This window comes from Anguilla anguilla, chromosome 18 (assembly GCF_013347855.1).
Source record: "Anguilla anguilla isolate fAngAng1 chromosome 18, fAngAng1.pri, whole genome shotgun sequence".
NCBI lineage: Eukaryota > Metazoa > Chordata > Actinopteri > Anguilliformes > Anguillidae > Anguilla > Anguilla anguilla.
Genome location: NC_049218.1, coordinates 13,870,828 through 13,893,854, shown reverse-complemented (window position 1 = coordinate 13,893,854; position 23,027 = coordinate 13,870,828). Strand labels below are relative to the sequence as shown.

Here is a 23,027-nt window from a genome sequence, read left to right as displayed (position 1 = left end):
ATTACACTGGGAAAATACGTGGGAAATGGTGTTAGTGTCCCAAAGCATTGTTGGGATGGGGCCAGACATATACTGTAGATCCATGAAAAACAGGTTTCCACCAAGACAGAGAGACAGAGAGAGAGACAGAGACAGAGAGAAGGGTAGCTGAAATAACAGGCTTCCCTTCCAACCAATTCTAAACTGAAAGGCTAAAAGCTACACACCTCTCTGCCTGAAGAGTGATGCTGCACACGCACAGGAGCGCCGGGGGTGGCACTGTTCTCTGGGAGTGGTGCAAACGGGAAACACCTCCACACGGCCCGGGGTTTCAGAGCAAACCCATTTCACACCGTCTGCAGAGAATCACAGGCCACATTCGGGCCCGTTAGCAAAGAGGTGCGGTCCCTTTATTTGACAATGAATTGATTTGTAGGGAGAGACACGCCCTTTCAAGAAACGGCGACTCCAAACGGCAAACAGTGCATTTTTAAATGTATATACACAAGTGCTAAATGTGTACACCTGGCATGTAAACATCTGGCATATGTTGACTGAAATAATGTATCTGGTAGTAATCTCTTGCCTGGGTCAGTTTGACCCCCCCCCCCCCCCCCCCCCCCCCCCCCCCCCCCCCCCCCCCCCCCCCAGCCCCAAATACATTTTAATCCTGAATCTATATTGCTATGCCACTGAAAATGATTCCCCATTGACTGATTTAACTGAAATTTTACCATGCACTGTTGTTGCACTCTTGCACATAAACAGAGTTTTGCAATTTCAGTTCAAAAATATTATCTATGTACCCCCTGGACCATATAAGCAGCAACCCCCCCCCCGTCCCTCAGAGCCTTGTGACATCGCCCGCTCAGTGTGCAAGCCAGGTACTTACACACCTCTGGAATTCCGCATGGGAAATGCAGGGGGGCAGGAGCAGCAGCCGTTCAACCTGCAAACGGCTCGTTCTGCACAGAAAAGGGGCCCCAGACGCATGACAAAGGCTGCAGGAAGTTTTGGATTCCTTCCGTCTCGAGAGGAATGCTTGCGGAACGTCTTGTCATTCATGCAATCATCAGAATGCCTTCTGGCGGAGTCTGAGTGTGGGTGTTTGGGGGGGGTGGGCGTGGGGGGAGGGGGGTCGGTTGTCATGTAAGGGTTTTCATAAAGTTCGGTGGAAAGGCCAGGAGAGAATGAGTGAAGGCAAGGACTGACTTGGCAGTTAAAATACTTTCTGTCTTAAGCAGAACAAAGGCTTCAGCCAAAAGTGTTGATTGACCAGGTTGCTGGAAAGCCTGACCGCATAACACAGAATTGGACTGCACAAGTAACACTAAAAATGTGTGAAAAGATTGCAGAATGACAAGGTTCTGATCTGCTGCACCACGTCTCTCTCAGAGAAAGTTTAAGCCAAATTACTGACAAGTTTGTTCCGAATTCCAGGTAAATGAAAAGACTGGAAAACCACTTTTTTTTTTCCAAAATGATTTTATTGGGAGAACTACAAAAATGTACAGTACAAAGTTAACAGTCTCACACTCAATTTGTAGTGAACTGACTCCCCAAAAAATATTTATATTACAACTCCTGTTGTCTTTTTGTCCGTTTTTTTGTTACATTCAAAAAGCTTTACTTCTGATAAAGTAGTCAAAAAAGTACATAGTGCGCATCCCGTGTACCTACTATGTACAAACAAAACTTGTTCAACCACTCCCCCGTCCAGCAAGTTTGGAAGATTCAGACCATTTAATCTCTAAAATAATCAAAAATAAAAGAAAACATTTAGGAATGGGGAATAAACAAATAGACAGCTGCAAAAAAGAGCTGCAGCTCCAGGTTAGGTCAAAAGTGGTAACAACCTGGTATAAAATGTAATTCAAACCCAACACTACATTCAATTCAACTGGTGTAAAAATATACATTTAGGAAAAATACTTTATTTGGATAAATCTTAAGGCATGTAAGATTGTGGACCCCTGCAGGCACTAGACAGGATAACACTGGGGCGCAAGGGATTGCTACATTCTCTAGCACGTGGCTGGAATCACAGTGTGACCTCGTGCAAAATACTTTTTTGGTTAATTTATTTGCGTGGGGTTTCTTTGTCACTGAAGTCTGATCTTTAAAAAAAAAAGAAAAGGGAAAAAAGCTTAAGGCTAATAATGTTTGGACGGTCTGTACACCACATCAATTACATTCTACAGAAAAAAACCTACAGAGGGATTCTCAAAAACACCTTCCACAGCATTGACACGAGACCTCCAAACAAACAGCAATCACGCAAAAAACCTTTTAATAAACGTAAACAAGGAAACAAAATTAATGAAATAAATATCACATACAATCTCTTAAATTAAGATTTTTTTTTTACTCATTTACAATAAAATAACCAAGTGAAGTTACAAAAAAAAAACAAAATATATATTACTGTGAAAAGAACATACACTCCACTTATGCAGATTAATAATGGCGATCATAATTTAAACATAATAAAAGAATATAGATCTATTGCTTCATCATACTCGATAAATACAGTATGGACACAAAAAAATTACCAATGTAGCCTATACTTTTCACAAGATAATAAATAAGTTAAATAGTACATAGCAAGTAACCGCTATGTAATCACTCAAAACAGCTAAAAAAATATATATTCAACCATCAGCAGTGATTTCCCAAAACAAACCGAACTCCGAGTGCTTTTAACTAAGCATCAAACTACTCTAACCAAACAAACCACTGTGTGGCGCTGTGAAACAGATTAGTTTTGGAATGGAAGTTTTTAAGCTTACATAAACGCACACAACTCTGAAACTGAACTTATGTCAAGGCATATTCTTGGCAGGATGGAGGAATTTTAAAACCGCTTAGTCTTTTCGTTTATAAAGTTGTCCAGAATCTCTCTCCTTGTGTGTAGTTTGCCTGATAGACCAAAGATTGCCGTTAATTGCAGCTCAAAAGTCACCGATGGAATGCCTTCTGGTGATGTCTAGTTTTTAATATAGCTAAGGTTACGTAAAGAAAAACTAATGCCGTGTCAAGAATGGGTTCTGTCTCTCAGCAGTTTTTATTTTAAAAGCAGATCTTGTTGCTTTAGTCGTTGCTCGTCAAATACGTTGTCAAGGGAAAACAGAAAAGATAGCGTCGACTATTGGAATCTCAAACCCTTCCAGACATCTATTGCAGATAAAGTAATTAAAGTAGGAGTTAGTCATCGGAGATCGACAGCCTGCTAAAAATTGGCAAACGCCTTCCAGCATCCAAACTGGGCGATTCAGAGCCGCTGAGACTTCCAGAAGAGCTGAGGGACCCGCTCACATAGCTCTCCCGGTCTGAGAGGGAGTCGGGCGGACTCGGAGGGGAATCAAACACCGGCGACTCGTTCAGGCGACGCAGGGACTGCAAGTGGCTCATGTTGTACGGGGGAGAAGGGGGGCAGACGTTGGTCTGGAGGTTTCCGTAGTAGGCACCATTGGACTGACTGCCATAACCATTCTGGGTATGAATGGCAAGAGGAGTGAGAAGGGCTTTCAGGTCCTGTCCGGGGAAAGAGAAGGCGCTGTTCACACATGACATCGAGTTGGGTGACAGGACGTCATCGTAGAAGTTGGATGAGCATGAGGAATTGGATGAAGGGGGTGGAGGTGTACGCGAGGTGGGACTTTCAAGCAGTGGAGATTCAAGTCCGTGATGACTTGAAAAGCCAGAGAAACTGAGGCTATGGTGCAGTTTTGGTCTGTCCCTTTGATTATATGTGGCGTGCTGCTGCACCGTCTCCCGTTGACCAAAGCCGCACAGCTCCCTGGCCGCTTTCGGTTCTCCTTGCATGTTGGCATTGCTGGGTGCTGGTCTACGCTCGTCAGCGTTGTGGATAAAATGACAGCGAGGACCGTAAGGGCAGAAGCCAATGGTGTGGAAGGTGCGGCAGGGCTCGGTTTTGTACTTGGGGTGGCGAGACAAACTCCTCAATTCGTGGTACCCATGGGCAAATTGGCACTTCTCTCCGTATTTGCACGCTCCGTTTTCCTCAAACGGCCTGCAGAGCTCGGTTTTGTAGCGGGTTGAGTTGATCTGTGAACCCGGCTTCTGCTGCAAGACTTGCAGCTGCTGGCTGCGTTCCCCGTTTTCGCTGTATGCGCGGTCACGGAACTTGTTTTCCTTGTTCATCATGGCAGTTGTGGAGCTGCTGGTCGCGTTCTCCTTTAGGTTGCTGTAGGAACTCACTGGGTACTTGTTGCAGTTGGTCAAAGAGTCCGCATTGCTAGCCGAGTTCCTTCGGAAAAAGCCAGTCGAGTAAGAACAGTTGTTGGACGTGCTCGATGTTGTCACCGGAGCCCCCACCGCTTTCTTGTCCAGCATACTATTTAGGTGGATTGCATTTATGTTAAGGCTCTTCTCCTGCTGTTGAGAAATTAAAAGCAAAGTGAGTAGATCGGCCAGTGATATTGACAAAGTAAGTGCAAGTTGAATAACTCCCAAAATATTATTCCTCCTATTTTTTAAGAGTAGAAATAGACAGCGTGGCAATTCTGTACCAGTACTTTACCAACGACCGACAGGCTAGTTAAAAGTTGTTAGCTAGCTAGCTTAGAAGAATAAAAACGTGGTTGTGCACAAACCCAACATAACTTCGAAAGACCAAGAGCTAATTACCTTGTACAGCATGTCGATGTCGTAGAAAGCGGACAGAATTGTAGCAGACATTTCTTTTTCTGAGGATTTCGGCCGCAGTAACTCTCTCATGGAGGACCAACCAGGATCCTTGGGTGCACGGATTAATTTATTTAGCCACGACTGATATTTTGAAAGGCGCAATCGGGAGGAGAGAAGTGTGCAATTCCAGAATCGATCCAATGCAAACCTATTTGAAAGCACAAAGTTTCTTGTTTTGCTGCAAGATCTCTTCTCCAGAACCGCCGCGCCAGAGTGCTGCAATTGAGAATCCTGCCTGCACATGTATATAAATGCCCGCAGCTGCTTACGGGGGAGGAGCTTATTTCGAACATCGCCGGATCGCTGGTTGGCCACCCCCTCCTTTCATTACTCTTCAGTGCAGCTCCGTCCGGCTGCATTAGTACTAAATCAGAGCGGCGAGGGCTGCATAATAAGCAAGCGTAAACGCGAAGTTCCTTATCCTCGATCCAAGACCACGATCGTGAACAATAGTTGGCTTTTGTGTTTTCCGCGTCTTAAGTTTTAGTAGTGGAAATCTACATCAAGAAATCGCTTCACAAATACATCCTCCTAAACTTGACTTTGGATTTAAGTTAGCTAGCGGTCTATTTGGCACTATATCGTATGCAGTTCTAGGTTTGCTCAGTATTTACTGCTATAATACAAATGAGTACATTCTTAATTAGAACTAGTTTAATGGTTAAATTAATCGTTTAACGTAATCACCTAAATGAATTTTAAACAGGCTTTTAAAAAGTGATACGTCTTTCTAAATGAATGTAGGTACAAACGGACTCTTTCACCTTCGCGAAAGTGGCTACTTTTCTTAGCAAGACAACTTGAAAGTTAAAAACCACAACGTTTCGGTATTGACACCAACCATGAACCAGTTCATAAAGTATGCTAACCCCAATTCTCACATGCATACGAATTTTCTTTAAACCAAAACAATCCTTTTATGACCAAGTTCTCTTTCCGAGAATATTCTGGAGTCCTAGTTGGCGAACTTTACACATACAGACGGCTAAACCAAATCGTAAATGCAAGGTATGTCGCCGCACTTGGGCTGAAAACCATTTTGGTTCGCAGGGAGAGAATATACAGGGTCTTAAAATCTTCAGCTTTTACATGAAACAAGTACGTCTATGAATTACAGCTAAAAACATCATCCTTGAACCTCGGTAACCAAGTTAGCTGTAGCGTACATCTATCTTAAATTCGTACTGCAAATAACTGCAAAATGTCAACGTCCAATATGTCTCACAGTTTTCTTTGATGTCTGTTAAGCGACCATGCAACTACTAAATTTAAAAAATACGCAAAACACCGAAAGACCGTAACTGGGTGCATTTCGGAGCTGCGGTTTTGATGTGGTTTCTAACTTGTTAATAGGATTTGACTGTGAACTAACTGGGAGATTAGAGCTCCGCCTCTGCTCGCCCACTGACACATCTCAGAATGTGTGTGCTTGTGCGCGCGCACCAGGGATAAGAATGGAGGGAAAACGGAGTGGAGACAAGTTTCACAGGTTGCAGTGCTTGCATAACCGTCATATTCCTCAAGCCAACTGACCCCTTTCTGAATCTGTAAGCAGACGCAATACGCATTTAACCCACATTAAAAGGTTTTAACAATGTCGCTGTGTCCCCAGACGTGCTTGTAGGCACCCACAGTAGTGTCATAATATACATTCCCGTTTTTCTGAGCAGACCAAAGCTCACGAGGCGCAACTATAGTTTTGTACAGTTTATAGGTTACATGCATATTGAGGAGCTTCTTTCGTTTTCTGAAATTGAGAAATACCAGAATGTTGAATTTTGGTGAGGACGATTCCTTATGAATGAACAGATTTTATCGAACGCAATTAGGGGAAAAAAATTCTTGCATTCCGGAAAGAGAAACCCCACCCAAGCAAGCTGCTCAACTCAAGGGAACTGCAGGAATGTGATGCATTTCAATGCTGGCATGGTACAATACTGCCCCCTCGTGTTTAGAGGCAGCATTTGTGTCCAGTTTCTCATACTCGATTTTCAAACAAAAACGCATGTTACTGGTGTTCTCTTCGCTTTTTCACTTACAACTGGTTAAGCTTCACAGTTGCATATACAATGGGTTCCATTTACCTTCATTACAACTAGTTCTATAAGCGCATGCAACTGTACCAGAAGATGGAAGTCACAAGAAAGTACAGCCATTCATAAAGAAACGTTGACCTGTACTAGATAAAAACCTGAATTTTAATTTGTGTGGCTTTTTAACAACTACATTTCATAAACATGTTTAAAGAGTATAGTGACAATGCCAATGTTATGCAACGTATTGCAGTTAGATTGTATGACAAACCAGTTTTCCTCCAGGGATTAATATTGTGTACACTAGTCTACCTGTTTGCACAGGGAAACCTCTTGGTAGGCAGATACTTTTCTTATGTACTGACCATGCCAGTAAACTGAATTTAACGATCATCACTTCTGCCAATATTACATCACCCGTACAAAGTCCCACTTCCCTGCTCTCTGCCCAGTGTTGACCTCACCTTTGAGAACTTCATATACGAGTCATTTCAGATCATTCAGGTAAAATGTTTAACCTTTTTACATCAATTTAGTTAATGTAAATGTAAACAGCAATTCTATCAGATCCAATCAAGCAAAATTATTTAATCACCTGGTAATTAGGGTATCTTATTTTAACCGGAACCATCTGTTTGTCATGGAAACTAGCCAAAGTTCTGATGAAATAAAGCAGTGGTCCCTGCCCCCCCCCGCCCCCCCACTGGCCCAGGGCATGGCCCTGTGCTCCCCGAGCTGCTCCAATCCGGCCTGTGTCAGTCAGGGAGTGCTGCAGAATGGCAGCGGAGCGGCGCTATTTCTGGAACCCACAGCCTGCCTATTTCTGTTTGTCGCACATAACAATTTTGTGAAATTTCTATCGCCATAAATTGCCAGTTTCTGCGACTCCAGTCACCACAACGGCATCCTATTTTCTTGAGCCATTAAAAGGCTGTGACTACACAGAAAAATAAAATGAGATAATTCACGTATGCTGCTTGAGACTCGGGTTACTTGGGAAGTCTTCAGATGATTTCGTTATATTTGCACGGTAAAGGATTAGCTGTTCAGGAAAAGGGAAAAACAAACAAAAAAGCAGCAACCGCTGCAACAAAAAAAAACAACCCAATGACATAACATGCTGGAATTTACTACAAACCCTCAATTTAGAGCTTCAGCTACACTGCGAAAGCATTTACAGAACATGTCTTAATGTCAAGAGTCGGCTTGATGCGGAGACGGCGACATCCTTAGAACTCTGAAAAAACCCCCTGTACAAACCTCCATCCGCAAAAACCGCTCGCCCATTACGCTGGCTGTGTTTTTATCCAGGACGTTCGAGCACATTCAAAACATTACGTCACTTTACAGTAAAGGAATATTGCTACTAGGTCCCTGGAGCCCCCCCCCCCCCCCCCCCCCCAGCTCTCTGCTCAGGGTCACACACATCTGACACTGCGCCTTTGTAATGTCTAAATTGTGTAACCAAGGCGACTTTGGGGAGCGAAGGAGTGAACTTTTTTTTCTTTTTTTTTTTTTTTTTTTAATCCACCTCCTCTTCTGGATGCCATATTAAGCGCTGACTCTGAATGCTCCCCCCCCCCTCCCCATTTGAGCAGGGAGATTGAAACCACATTTTGTTCCTGCGTCGGAATTCAGATTCCTAAATCCCGAACAATCAGGCCCTGCCGAAAGGAGCGATGCAAGAAAAGCCGCGCTCCAGGGGGAACCCGAACCCCAGATGTCTGTCCAATGGGAATCCCGCTCGCAAAGATGAATCGCCTTTTCGTCTCTAGGGGCGACCGTAGAACAAACAGAAAAAAGCCTGGGGGAGCTGGCAGCCGTTTTTACAGGGGCTGCAAACACAAGGGGACGAGCACACAGGGGCTCTCTGTATTTGGACGACACTGACTAAGCCAGCGGGCCCGCCGGGTTGACCTTGTGACAGATTAACCACGTTTTCTCTAATGCCTAATCTGTGATAGGCCGATACCAGGGCTTCGTTTTCCACATTCAGAGCTGGAAACCTCAGAGCCGCAGTGTCCGCCCACTCACACCAAGAGAAAATTCAGCTCCAACACCCCCGAAGTCACCTTCAGGTGCTCGCGAGCCTGGCTGAACACTTCCAGGCTCTCCCCAATTCAGCACCAGGGGATGAATACGCTGCTGTTACTTTGGCAGGCTCCACCTTACATTACTCATTAAAAGGGCAAATCCATCCCTCTTTACAGGCTCATATTTTCATCCTGAAGTTACCTACACTGAGAGCTGAGAGCAAAGAGTTTCTCAGAGGGCATCTAAAAGAGCATTTAAAAGGTCCTAGCAGTTAGTAAGTAAATAAACTAACGCCCGCAGACTCGTCTGTGAGCTGCAGCGTTTTTATGCTGAGTAAGGAGTAACCAGGACACTCACTCACAGGCTGTTCGCTTGACATCACAGGGCACCAAACATCAGCACGCTAAGCTTGGGTTGTGGTAGTACTGAGGTGGACTTAGTCAAAAATAATGCCCTCATCCAGTCATGAAAAGCAGCGCCATTTCAACATGATCTCTGTTTAACTGCCAGTATTTAAACATAAACATAACATGCAGGGCAAAATATGCACTGAGCAACAAAAAAAATCATATTTACAGCAAAATTAAAAGGTAATACAAAATCCGTTTGGTACCACATGCACTTAAACTGTGGTGAACAGATATGAAATGGTTAACTTTGTTTTGCTGATGAACACCACAACAGAAGAACTTGGCCCAAAAAATAGCTATTTATTTTTCTGAACACGTAAACGCATACATAATGTGATATTAATATGAAATAATATGACAAAACCTTTGGTCCAAATTTTGGTCTTTAACACGTGCTGAAAGTTCTCCTCTAGCTTTGTGTACCGTCAGTGTATCATAAAGCAGCAACTAATAATGCTGTTTGGAAGCTCTGTGACTAGATCATAATACGAGGCGGGCCGTGGGGGGTAGAAAGAAGCTGTTCCAGAAGAGTCTCTTTTTTTGTTTGAAACTGAGGATGTGTGTCCTTCAGCTCACCATGTGCATGGTGGCTTAGCGTTAGGGGCACTCAGCTGAGACTGCAGGAGGCTGAAGTAGAGAAGCGTAAAACCAGATTCACGAGAAACCACATCCCCCACCACCCCCCTCCACACCCCCCCAAAAAAACCCCATGCCTCATACACACAGAGATATTACTGTGACCTCCCCGAGATACACATATGCATGCAGGCACACAAACACACGTACGCGGGCACACACACACACACAAACACACACACATGTGCAAGCACACCCCCCCCCCCTAAGTTCAAGACTACGCCAGTCATGTAAAATATTGATATAATCAGCTTATTTTTTATTATGCGGGGGAAAACCAGTGGGACCTTTGTGTGCATGTATTTTCAACATAACGTTTCACTCTGCACCACTCAAACTCAATGTCCTTTTAAAATGAATGCTGTTCAACTAAAATAATCTAATGCAAGGCACTATTTAAGATCACCATATACAGTACAACAGAATTATATTCATCCCCCCAGGTCAACTGGGAGTGAAACATAAGAAAGCAATATTTGACGGTTAAAATGCACTGCAGGCATCTCATAACTTACCAGTGAGTGAGTGTGCACGTGTGCGCGTGCGTGTGTGTGTGTGTGTGTGCATGCTAGCACACCCCCTGACTGACTCAAAGCCCTGACAGGAGGAGTAGGCATCCCCCTGGAATTAGTGGCTCCAGAACTTGAACAGAAAGGACCTGGGCTGTTTCATCAGTTTCATAGTGAACATCACCCTGTGAGCTGGCACAGTCCTTCACAGACACATTCCCCACCACCATCCCAGTGTCAGCGCCTGGCGGGCGGTCACTCACTCAGCCAGTCAGTCAGTCAGGCGCTCACTCTGTGCGTCTGCCAGTCTCTCTCTCTGGGGGTTCGGGGCTGTAGTAAGCCTGGAGGACAGGCCCGATGTGTGTGTGGGGGGGGGGGGGGGGGTTGTGGGTACCCTAATGGGACTGGGCCGCCGGTATCAGGGACTTCAGAACCTCCAGGGCGAGCTCCGCTCTCTCCCTCTGCACGTCCAGGCGGGCGTGGTCGATGGTGCTGGAGAACTGGGGCAGAGGAGGCAGGGCGTGGAGCCTCTGCCGGGCGGTGTGGGCGTGGTCTCCCGCCAGAGTCCTGAGCCTGTCCAGCTCTGCACGGCTCGTCCCGGCCACGCCCGACGCCACGCCCGGCACACGCAGGAGGGCCAAGAGGTGTCGGTGCAGCAACCGCGCCCACCGCAGAGGCTCCGCCCACAGGTTCAGCTCCCCCTTTTCAAACAGGAACTCCTCTTCATATTCATCCTGAAAAGGAAGGAAAGGAAGCCATCTGAGTAGGCTTTCAGGGCTCTGACTGGAGACCAATCACAACGTGTCCATTGCAGATTTATGAACCAATGAGCAAATGATGAAAATGAGCAGAGTTCCCGGTTCTCATCTCTCCACCACCCCCCTCTGCCCGCCCGGCCCTGCCCTGCACTGCCCTGCCCCGCCCTGCCCCGCCCCGCCCCACACAGGGCACATTACCAGGCGCGATGTGTCCTCGCCGCCCGCCTCCGGCTCGCCCTCGCCCAGCAGCCACTCGGTCAGCACCAGAACGCCCGCGGGCACCTGCTCCCACACCTGCAAGAGCTGGCACAGGAGCCCCACCCCCAGGTCCAGGGCCACAGGAGGACACAGGGCGGCAGGGGCCACATCTGGAGCAAAACAAGAGTGGGGGGGGGGGGTTCCATATAAACGGCAGAACGGAGAGTAGGGGGCAGGTCTCACAGTTTGCAATCTGCTCGCAATCTGCAGCATGCACAACAGCAGGATGGATGCACAGCACCAGGGCGAGATTGATGCATCGCTCCTCTCGTGTGTGTATGCTGCACGCTGGGCCTGGAAGTCATTCAGGAAAACAGAGCCATAACTCACAGAAGCACACGCACACGCACACACTTACACATCAGCAGACGCCTGCACATTTGTGTACACATCACACACACACACACACACACACACAAATACCTCAGCTGCCACTGATGATATGAGGACGGCCGTGGCAGGCCTGCTTAGCAGACGGGAAGTGAAAAGGTGATGGAAACACACAGGAAGTGGGTAGGTGAGAGGGACAGGAAGTAACGAGAGCGAGAGGTGCTGACGTTCCCACACAGACGCCTTCTCGTGCCTCCCCGCCGGCTGCCGGCCGTGGGGTTTACAGCTCCAGTTGTTCTGACTTCAAAGTGTCCCCGGACGTGTGTGACGACGTGCTCCGGCCCCCTCCCCGCTGACCTGATACCAGCCCGAGAAGCTCAGGCTGAAACAGCAACCACAGGACCCCACCAATCGGGAGCGCTCTCCTTAAACAGCACCTGCCGGTCAAAACGACTGCCTGCCGGGCGCGGGTGAGCAGACAAACACCTTTACGCCCATTCATCCTCTTTGGATGTCCCGCCCACCCCCGCTTTCACACATGAAGCTCTGCCAAACATGGGGCTATCGCCCTGCTAGCGCAAGGCGACAGTTTTCCCACTCTAAACAGGGGACAGGCAGGGCCTGAGATTTCAGAACCACACACAGACTGAGACCTACTGATTGCACAGCCTCAGCTGAGATTTAGAGCTGAGAACCAAGTGACACGTCCTTTCTTCACCAAAGGCCCTCGACACCCCCATCTCTTAGCTCTCAAAGCTCCGGTGTCAGGGCCATTCATCATAAGAGCGAGAGCCGACGCTTTTCCATTGGATCCCGTCCAAGTTCTAAAACACAACAAACCCGAACATTAAAAACATAATGGGAAACTCAAGCTGTTTTCGATTCCGGAAAGTTCTGAGGTTTCGCACTTCGGTAACGCAATTTCCCCGACTCTCCTCAGCTTACAAACTGACATACCCACTTTTACAGTGTGTGTGTGTGTGTGTGTGTGTATGTAGATGCATGTGTTTGCTTAATGTGTTCTTGATATGCGTGTGTGCTTGTGTTTGATGTGAGTGAATGTGTCTGTCTTCATGTGTTTGACGTGCGTTTGATGTGTGTCTAAGTGTGTATCTGTATGTTTGATGTGTGTGTATTTGTTCATGCTTAATGTGTGTGTGTGTATTTGTATGAGTTTGTATTAGATTTGGGTGCATTTGCATGTGTTTGTGTCTGATGAGTGCGCGATTGCATGTGTGTTTGTGGTTTGATGTGTGCATTTGTGCTTGATGTATTTGTGTGTTTGTTTTTGATGTGTATTTGCTTTTTGGTGTTTGTATGCATGTTTGATGCGTGTGTATTCGTGTGTTTGTAGCGTGTGTATTTGTATGCGTGTCTGTGTTTGATTTTTGCGTGTGTATTTGTACGCCTGTTTCTGTTGTGTGTATTTGTATGTTTGTGTTTGATGTGTGTATTTGTATGTGTGTTTGTGTTTAATGAATGTAATGTGTGTGTATATGTATGTGCATTTGTATGTGCTTTGTGTTTAATGTGTGTATTTGTATGTTTGCATTTGATGTGTGTGTATTTGTATGTGCGTTTGTGTGTACTTGTATGCATGTTTGTGTTTAATGTGTATATTTGCATTTGATGTGTATTTGTACATGTGTTTGCATTTGATGTGTGTATTTGCTTGTGTGTTTATGTTTGATGTGTGTGTACTTGCATGCATGTTTGTGTTTGATGTGTGTACTTGTCTGTGTGTTTGATGTGAGTGTGTTGCTTTGACTAATCCCCTGCGTTTGTTCCCAGGGATGAAAAGACCCAGCTTTCCCGCCAGTGAACGGATTTACGGGAAGCGGTGATTTAAGTGGGGGTGTGGAATGGGATAGGACTAGGACTGGGACGGGACGGGACGGGATCAGGGAGGGGGAGCAGCAGCCAGAGCCACAGGGGCCCCGCGCCTCCCCACCAGTGTCCAATCAGACCCAAAAACACGTGCGTGATCGGACGCTAGCGCGCGGGACGGAGTGGAAGCCGCCCGCCCTGCCCCGTCTGCGGCCGACGGGCTCGGCCTGCGCGAGCGTTCGGCCCTCCTGCAGCCAGCGGACTCTACGTGCCGTGGAAGGAGGACGGTTAATTCTGGTAATCGATCTGTGGGAGCCCTCTGGTCTGGAACTAATTAAAAACTATTAAATAAGGAAAAGGGAGCTTTGGTGTTTGACAAATCCGAGGCTCCAGCCCGGCAGCTGGAGGGTGTCGGGTGTCCGGGGCCGGTAAGCAGGTTTGTGAGACGGTCGGGGCCATGAAATCGGAGAGATCTGGGCTCACAGCCCCCCCCCGAACCACCCTCCCTCCCCCCCACACGCTGCTTGCACAGACAACCCATTCCATTATTATCTGGCTGTGCAGCGCCGTGTCATGTCTACACAGGAAGGGGAAGCACCGTAGATTTTTCTTGTTTTTTTTTTTTTTGGAGGGGGGGAGGGGGTACATTAACAGAGGAGCCGTATTCTCCCCACCCAAACGCCTTTCCCCATTCACGTCCCCACATCAGAGGGAAGGGGTCTGCCCTGTGCTTGCCTGGCCAACGTACCTGCAGACCGCAGCGCTCTGTCTGTCAGCTGCAGTCACACCGGGCCCCGCCCTCTTTAGCCCCGCCCCTTACGGAACAGGTGGCAGTGGAACGCCAGCTGAACGCAGTGGTGCCAAGCATGTCAGCCCCCAAATTCAGGAGTGACTGTGGCTCCTTCCAGATAGACGTGAAGACATGCGGTCTTAGCTGGAGGTCAGACACCCCTAAGAGTACGCACCCTCCTTTGCCCCGTGTTTTTGATTCAACCCCCCCATCCCCCACAGGTTTCTCCATTACACACCCATACCACACACCCGCGGCACACACACGGACATGCACACACACACAAACCACATACTCGCGCGCACACAGACACACACACGGACATGCACACACACACAAACCACACACTCGCACATGCACACGCACACACACACACCACCCAGACTCACAGGCAGGAGGTGTTGTGTTGTTGTGACGGCAGTGCCAGGAAGCAGACAGAGGGAGGAAGAGAGAGGTGTTTGGGTGAGAAAGAGAAGCAGGTTTTTACGGCCCACACTCCCTCCTGAGGCCCACGTGAAGCCAAGGCCATGCCGAAACCTTCCGCAGCCCCCTCACCCGTGCCTACCTCACACCCTCCTGTCCTATATCACGGCCTGCCTAACTCAAACCCCAGGCCCCCACGCCCTGAAAAGTGAAACTCAGCCGGGTGATGTCATCGGTCACACGTCTGTGATCTAAGCAGAGAGGAAGTGCGAGTCACCGGAGGAGCCTGGGGAGCCTGCAGACGGGCCGGGCCTGTGGGGCCCCCCCATTCACAGGACAAAAACCTCTCTGGGGGGGGCAAAGCACTGCCACCTGCTCAGAGAGCTGGCAGATGGCAGAGGAATACTGTAACCAAGGTGACACACCAGCTTGCCAGTGTGATGCAATTTCCCCACGTGAAAAAAAAAGACCCAAAACAACAAAAATTGTTCTATTTTGGGCTGCTTCTGAGAAAACCGTACCGGTCTAATGAGAAACTTGTGCGCCATTTCAACACAACATGCCCCTGTTCCATGTGCCTGGTCAGACATTTGTTTAGCAATAACGGCAGGAGGGGTCAAATTAGACCAGCTCCAGACCAGTTTAATGAATGAGCCACCCTTTGCTAAATCAGGATGTCCTGGCTTAATGATTGAGCGATCCTTTCTTTGCTAAATCGGGGGCCGCCACCGCCCACCCCTCCCGTCCCCACTAACATTCGGCGTGATGAATGAACGAACCGCACAAATGGTTTACATGTTAATGCGGTGAGTCATGAAGAAATAGGCTGACACAAGCCGAAGGGCGCATTAATATCCATTACGAGCCCATGACATCACTGCGGTCGTGACTGGAACCTTCTGGAAAACAAAAACCAATCAAAGGAAAAAAAAATTATCATAATAACAGCGGCAAAACAGCATACATCAAACTCGGACGAAAACTGAGGCGGATTTAAAAAAAAATATAAAGTGGAAAGCGCAGTAAATCAGGTAGATGCAAAAATAAAATGAAAAATCCCCCGTAGCCTACGCTGGCTGGCTGAGTTCAGGTTACAGGAGGGTTTCCATGACCCGTCCTGTCAGGCTGCCCTGAGTCAGGCTGCTGGCCTCCAGGCCCTGGACTGCTTAGCGAGGCAGAGGTGGAGTTTGGGCAGCCGTGTCTCTCCCCTGCTGCCCCCCTGCCTGCGGAGAGGGCAGAGGCTGCGCAGTACCGCTGTTCAGGCGTCCTCCCCGGCCCAATTACTGCTAATTAAGCCTGCCTGAACGCAGCCGCCAGCGCCCCGCCAACATCCACCCGCCCCCCGCAATCCCGTCTGTGGGACCCCGTCGTCTCATTTCCCAAAACCTTGCACAAGGCCTTCTAATATTTCAACAACCTCCACCCCCCACCCCCCGCACACCGGAGAGGGGCACGCAGACCGGAGAGGGGCACACACACCGGAGGGGAGCCCGCACACCGGAGGGGAGCCCACACACCGGAGAGGGGCACGCACACCGGAGGGGAGCACGCACACCGGAGAGGGGCACGCAGATCGGAGGGGGGCACGCAGACCGGAGAGGGGCACGCAGACCGGAGAGGGGCACGCAGACCGGAGAGGGGCACGCAGACCGGAGAGGGGCACGCAGACCGGAGGGGGGCACGCAGACCGGAGGGGGGCCCGCACACCGGAGGGGGGCCCGCACACCGGAGGGGGCACGCAGCCTCTGACAGCGGTCTGATGACAGGCAGCGGTAATGCGCAGACTACACACACGCAACTGAATCTGTGTTTCTGCCCGCTCAAACTACGCTCTGTAACATCTTTCGGGTCCAAGTTTCTCTGTCCCTCTTCCTCCCTCTCTCCGTCCCTCCCTCCCTCTCTCCCGCTCTCTCTATGATGAGTCTGCTGAGCGGAATTTGGGGAAGTTAGCGAGGCGAGACTGAAACCTCAGGAAGGGGAGGGGAGGAGGAAAAGAGGCTCGAGTTCCCGAGGCGTTCATAAGTGCGTTAGCAACGCCGGAGCGTTTCCCCGGGAACACGCCCGCCTCAAACTGCGTTACACGGGCCCGCGGGACACGGGAAGCGGCAGGCTGGTTTCCCTCTCAAACGCCGTTTGCATCCAGTTATTCCTGAGACGTGTTAAATCGGATTATTCCTCCGGTCCCTGACAATGCCCCCAGTGTGAGCCAGACTACGACTGCGGGCGGGGAGGCCAGCCCTGCGTCTGATTTAACACAAAACAGGCGAGAGGAACTCCTCCCTTCTTCTGTTGGTAAACACACCTCCCCCCCCGCCCCACCATCACAATAAGCCTGATCACAACCCCCCAGGCTAACTGAGAGACGGAACCCCAGCCAGGACTTTGCCAGCTGTGCCCCGCTTGCACTGGGACAGGTAAATCCAGAGGAGAGATGACTACCCACAGCTGTGTGGGACCGAGTGACTGGCAACCCCAAAGACAGCCTGAAAGCCGGCCTTATGTTTTCTGCTTGGAGTGACTTTTCTGGGTATTTGTGACAAACATGGGCAAGCTTTATTTTCATAATGGGTTTACTGAGCAAGCCCACCAACAGCCAGGACACACACACACACACAGACACACACACACAGACACGCACACACACACACACACACACAGAGGTGTTAGGTGAGATCACACAGTCCCGCTGACAGTCAGTACAGTTGAATTAGGTCGTCTGCACCCTCCCCACCTCTGCGTCACCGGCTGACTCGCATTTCAAAGGCAGAAGACTTGACTTTTAACACCAGATGAACCCAACACTTCCCCCGCCCTGTCCCATGGCTGGAGTGTGTAAGAGGACCCCCTCCCTTTCACTCCCAGACTGGGGCAGACACAGTGACTGGGAGACCTTTGCCACAGGGGTCTCTGGAACAGTGCTTATTGCCACGGTCTGTCTCTCACAAGACAAACGGCCTTGTTTGCCTGCTACTCTGTTACAGTAAAAATATCCCTGAGCCCTCAGGGTCCTGTGTCCCTCCCCTCCCCTCCCCCCTCCTGTTTTTGATGTAACACCACCACCACCCCCCCACCGCCCCTCCCCCCGGCATCTCCAGTGTGAAGTTCACAGCCTTGGTCACAAACACAAAGATTGGACAAACCTGGGCCCAAACTGTGCACACAATCATGTGGACACAATCATGGAGCATAAGGAGGGACAGGGGGGCTGTGGTAGTGTTTCTGAATGAGATGGGTTTAAGTAGTAGTATTTCAGTATGCAAATTCCTATTTGTGCGTTTGTTTCCATATCACTGCTAGTGTGTTTCTGTTTGTGTATCTTTGTTAGAGTTCCCGTTTGTGTATCTTTGTAAGTGTGAGTTCCTGTTAGTGTATCTTTGTTAGTATGAGTAACTTTGTGTATCTTTGTTGGTGCGCGTTTCTGTTTGTGTATTTTTGTTCGTGCAAGTTCCTGTTTGTGTATCTTTGGTAGTGTGTGTTCCTGTTGGTGTATCTTTGTTAGGGTGAGTTCCTGTTGGTGTATCTTTGTTAGGGTGAGTTCCTGTTGGTGAATCATTGTTAGTAAGTTCCTGTTTATGTATCTTTGTTAGTTTGTGTTCTGGTTTGTGCATCTTTGTTAGTAAATTCCTGTTTATGTATCTTCATTAGTGTGTGCTCCTGTTTATGTATCTTTGTTAGTTTGTGTTCCAGTTTGTGAATCTTTGTTAGTAAGTTCCTGTTTATTTATCTTTGTGAGTGTGTGTTCCTGTTTATGCATCTTTGTGAGTGTGAGTTCCTGTTTCAGTATCTATTAGGGTGCATTCCTTTTAGTGTAGATCTGCTAGTGAATGTTTCCATCTGCAGGGTTCTGGCAGCACACGCGTTTCCGAAGCCAAAAATTTGAAAAGCTGCTCACCAGAGTGATACGCAGAGCCTTCTGAGCCTACAGCAGCATCCTGCAAGGAATTAACACCCCAATTCCCGTTACTGGACCCAGTGCTGCTGGGAAGCGTAGACCGCCCTCCCACCCCCACTACCCCACCACCGCCTCGCGTGTGACAGAGACGCCACCGCTAACTGCATTCTGCAGCAGTGAAACACACCAGGGGCTCATCACTCACCATCTGACAACTTCTTCCTTACAAACTACCATTATGCCCCGCACCCTGGCACTGTGAAGGAGCGTAATGCAACGCAGCAAGGCCTGTGTGCGCGCATGTGCGCGTGTGAGAGAGTGTGTTCGTGTGTGTGTGCCTGTGTGGGTGAGAGAGTGTGTGCCTGTGTGTGTGAGTGTGTGAGTGTGGGTGAGAGAGTGTGTGCCTGTGTGTGTGTGAGCATGGGTGAGAGAGTGTGTGCGCATGTGTGCGTGGGTGAGAGAGTGTGTTCGTGTGGGTGTGCCTGTGTGGGTGAGAGAGTGTGTGCCTGTGTGTGTGTGAGCGTGTGAGCGTGGGTGAGAGAGTGTGTGCGCATGTGTGCGTGTGTGTGGTGAGGTGCTGTACTGTGCGGTACCTGCGTATTTGTTGTGGAGCAGCTGTGTCTGGACGGTGGCGGTAAAGTCAGACGCTCTGTCTCTCACATCGAGGTCCTCATCCTGCAGCAGGATGAAGAGGCTACGCCACAGAGCCACTGTGTCCCTCACACCTGATACACAGAGATAAAGCACTGTTACACAACACACATACACCACTCTCACACAGACCTGATGCACACAGAGATAAAGCACTGTTACACAACACACATACACCACTCTCACACAGACCTGATGCACACACAGATAAAACACTGTTAGACAACACACATACACACACACACACCTGATACACAGAGATAAAACACTGTTACACAACACACATACACCACTCTCACACAGACCTGATTCACAGAGATAAAACACTGTTACACAACACACATACACACACACACACACACACCTGAGACACGCAGATAAAACACTGTTACACAACACACATACACCACTCTCACACAGACCTGATGCACACAGAGATAAAACACCGTTAGACAACACACACACACCACTGTCTCACACAGACCTGATGCACACAGAGATAAAACACTGTTACACAACACACATACACACACACACACACCTGAGACACGCAGATAAAGCACTGTTACACAACACACATACACCACCGTGTCTCTCAGACCTGATACACACAGAGATAAAACACCGTTACACAACACACATACATATACACACACACACACACACACACACCGTCTCACACAGACCTGATACACACAGATAAAACTCCGTTACACAACACACACACACACACACCACCGTGTCACACAGACCTGAAACCCACAGAGATAAAACACTGTTACACAACACACACACACACGCACAGAGCGACTCACCCAGGGGTAGGGCGGGGCTGGCCAGCAGGCTGGGCATGGCCTTCACCAGGACCTCTGCGGCCGTCAGCTTCACCTCCTCTGGCTGCTCCTCACTGCAGCACCGGCTCACCAGCGCCCCCCAGCGACTCAGGACAGACACTGCAGCCACACCCCTGCCCTTTAAGGGGCAGGTCAGAGGAACGCATATCATAACACACACTTCCCCTACGAGAGTCAACTGACCAGCACTGACACTAATACATACATCCGCTAGGTAAACGGTAAACACACTACTAGTGACTATACAGCCACTTTCCTGCAGTGCCACAGGGACATAAACACTTAACGTAACAGTGACACATTCACAGGGCTAACTACCATAGACTGCACACCAGTGTGCCTGATTGGGGCTAACTACCATAGACTGCACACCAGTGTGCCTGATTGGGGCTAACTACCATAGACTGCACACCTATGTGTCTGATTGGGGCTAACTACCATAGACTGCACACCTATGTGTCTGATTGGGGCTAACTACCATAGACTGCACACCAGTGTGCCTGATTGGGGCTAACTACCATAGACTGCACACGAGTGTGCCTGATTGGGGCCCAGTCCTGAAGGCTGCATAATGCCTACAGGTCTCCAATGGCAACAGGCCAAAGCACTGCTGGCCATTCGAGAGCAGATTTAGAGGGAGCTGAAACAGTGAGCACATCTGCTCAACTCATCTCTCAGCTCTCAAAAAGCAGCCAGCCAGGGACAAAGGGAATGTGTCTCTGTCTCACAGTCTCTCAGTCTGTCTCTCTGTGCATTTGTGTGAGTGAGACAGTACATTCAAGGGCGGTGTATGCATATGAAAGTTAGTATCCAAGTGTGTATGTGTCAGATGAGATGTATCCAATCAGATGTACCAAAGGACTACTAAGTATCCTTAATATATCCGCCTGTCCATCCAGAAAATGAAAAAAAAAAAAAACCAAGCAATTACAGATATTTATGCATAAATACACACAAGTTTTAACATACATGGAGACAGTGTGTTTGGGACATTTGTGAATTATACGTTTCTATAATATGGAAAAAAGATCTGATGAATAATAACCACGTTTAAATACACACTGCCCGTTGAGTCATTTCAGCATGTCAGTGAAATATGTACTGTATAATCCCACACTGTAAAGGAGAGAAAAAAAGTCTCTTTCCAGCATCCTCTGACTCATCTAAACCTCTGTCCCGCTGGCGTTGTCACAATGCTCTCTCTCTTTCTCCCCCTCCGTAAATCCACTCGCCGTGAAATAAACAGATATATTTCTCCATCTGTGAGCGGGCCTATGGTAAGTGAAGACTCCATCTGTCATCCTGCTCGGCACTGCGAGACACATTAAAGCCTGGGGGGGGGGGGGGGGCGGGGGGGGGGAGGGGAGGGTTACAGTAAGTGGACCGCGCCGGGGGAGGGGCTTACCTGGGGGGCGGTGTCCATCAGGCGGACCATCAGCCGGGACAGCAGGGCGAGGGCGGCGCAGTGGAGCTCCACGCTGTCACAGACAAGCGGCAGAGCCGCCGTTACCCCACACAGAGCACCGCGGGACGCAGCGCGCCGCTACACCCCACACACACCACTACGCCCCACACACGCTGCTACACCCCACACACACCACTACACCCCACACACGCTGCTACACCCCACACACACCATACACCCCATGCACGCCGCTACACCCCCACGCACACCGTTACACCCCACACACACCGCTACACCCCACACACACCGCTACGCCCCCATGCACGCTGCTACACCCCCACACACACCATACACCCCACGCACGCCGCTACGTCCAAGGCACACCAGGCATTCCGCGAACGGAGCCTCCGCCCGCCTGCAGACGGCGGTAAAGAACACCAGAGCCGACCTCCCGCTATCTGCACCGGAGCCCGGGTCTTATGGTCTCTGGCGAGGCCTGCCCGGGTCTTACGGTCTCCAGCGAGGCCTGCCCGGGTCTTACGGTCTCTGGCGAGGCCTGCCCGGGTCTTACGGTCTCTGGCGAGGCCTGCCCGGGTCTTACGGTCTCTGGCGAGGCCTGCCCGGGTCTTACGGTCTCTGGCGAGGCCTGCCCGGGTCTTACGGTCTCTGGCGAGGCCTGCCCGGGTCTTACGGTCTCTGGCGAGGCCTGCCCGGGTCTTACGGTCTCTGGCGAGGCCTGCCCGGGTCTTACGGTCTCTGGCGAGGCCTGCCCGGGTCTCACGGTCTCTGGCGAGGCCTGCCCGGGTCTCACGGTCTCTGGCGAGGCCTGCCCGGGTCTCACGGTCTCTGGCGAGGCCTGCCCGGGTCTCACGGTCTCTGGCGAGGCCTGCCCGGGTCTCACGGTCTCTGGCGAGGCCTGCCCGGGTCTCACGGTCTCCAGCGAGGCCTGCCCGGGTCTTACGGTCTCTGGCGAGGCCTGCCTGGGTCTCACGGTCTCTGGCGAGGCCTGCCCTCATGTGTGCGGTCACGTTTAAAGTCGGGACGTGTTCCAGGCCTGCAGCATTACTGCGGGCCCGGGGGGACGAAACCCCAGGAGAGAGGAAGACAGAGCAACAGAGAGAGAGAGAGAAAGTGCGAGAGAGAGAGAGAGTGCAGAAAGGGCGTGAGAAAAACAGAGCATGAGAGAGAGAATAAGAGAGAAGGATAGCAGTCGGACGCAAAAGCAGCAGCACCACCTCCCAACCATGGCGTGATCTGATGAAATGTAGGCCACACACCTGCTAATAGGTGCACGTGGCAGGTAACACTACACACTTAGTGTGTTATTTACACACTGTCAGTCCTAACTGTGTGCTAGATAAACAGGCTTTCATACCCCCTCACGTCATTTTAAACATTCACATTACATGTGTGACTGTCAGACGCACACTGGTTTTGGGCCCTTTGCAGTAAAGGCTGAGGCAAACCCACAAAGTGGACACCATCACTAAGGGCAACAGCTGCGCTGCTACCTTCTTATCCAATCAGA

The 23,027-nt window shown here is 49.6% G+C and overlaps 2 protein-coding genes across 3 annotated transcripts in view; both read right to left on the bottom strand.

Moving 5' to 3' along the window:
- Positions 1-1,446: 1,446 nt before the first annotated feature.
- Positions 1,447-4,926, bottom strand: zfp36l2 (zinc finger protein 36, C3H type-like 2). The gene is made up of 2 exons (XM_035400596.1): positions 4,630-4,926; positions 1,447-4,377 (listed from the first exon to the last, which is right to left on the bottom strand). Exons 1-2 carry the CDS (start codon positions 4,717-4,719, stop codon positions 3,184-3,186), a joined length of 1,284 nt encoding a protein of 427 aa, XP_035256487.1. The 5' UTR covers positions 4,720-4,926; the 3' UTR covers positions 1,447-3,183.
- A 4,524-nt stretch (positions 4,927-9,450) lies between these two features.
- Positions 9,451-23,027, bottom strand: part of thada (THADA armadillo repeat containing) — an 81,916-nt gene continuing 68,339 nt past the window's right edge. For both annotated transcript variants that reach the window (XM_035400864.1, XM_035400865.1), the window contains exons 34-38: positions 21,500-21,572; positions 20,056-20,212; positions 19,183-19,314; positions 11,268-11,437; positions 9,451-11,045 (exon numbers count right to left, since the gene is read on the bottom strand). In XM_035400864.1, coding sequence (XP_035256755.1) covers positions 10,707-11,045; positions 11,268-11,437; positions 19,183-19,314; positions 20,056-20,212; positions 21,500-21,572 — 871 coding nt within the window. In that variant the 3' untranslated portion in view covers positions 9,451-10,706. The remainder of the gene's footprint in view (positions 11,046-11,267; positions 11,438-19,182; positions 19,315-20,055; positions 20,213-21,499; positions 21,573-23,027) is intronic.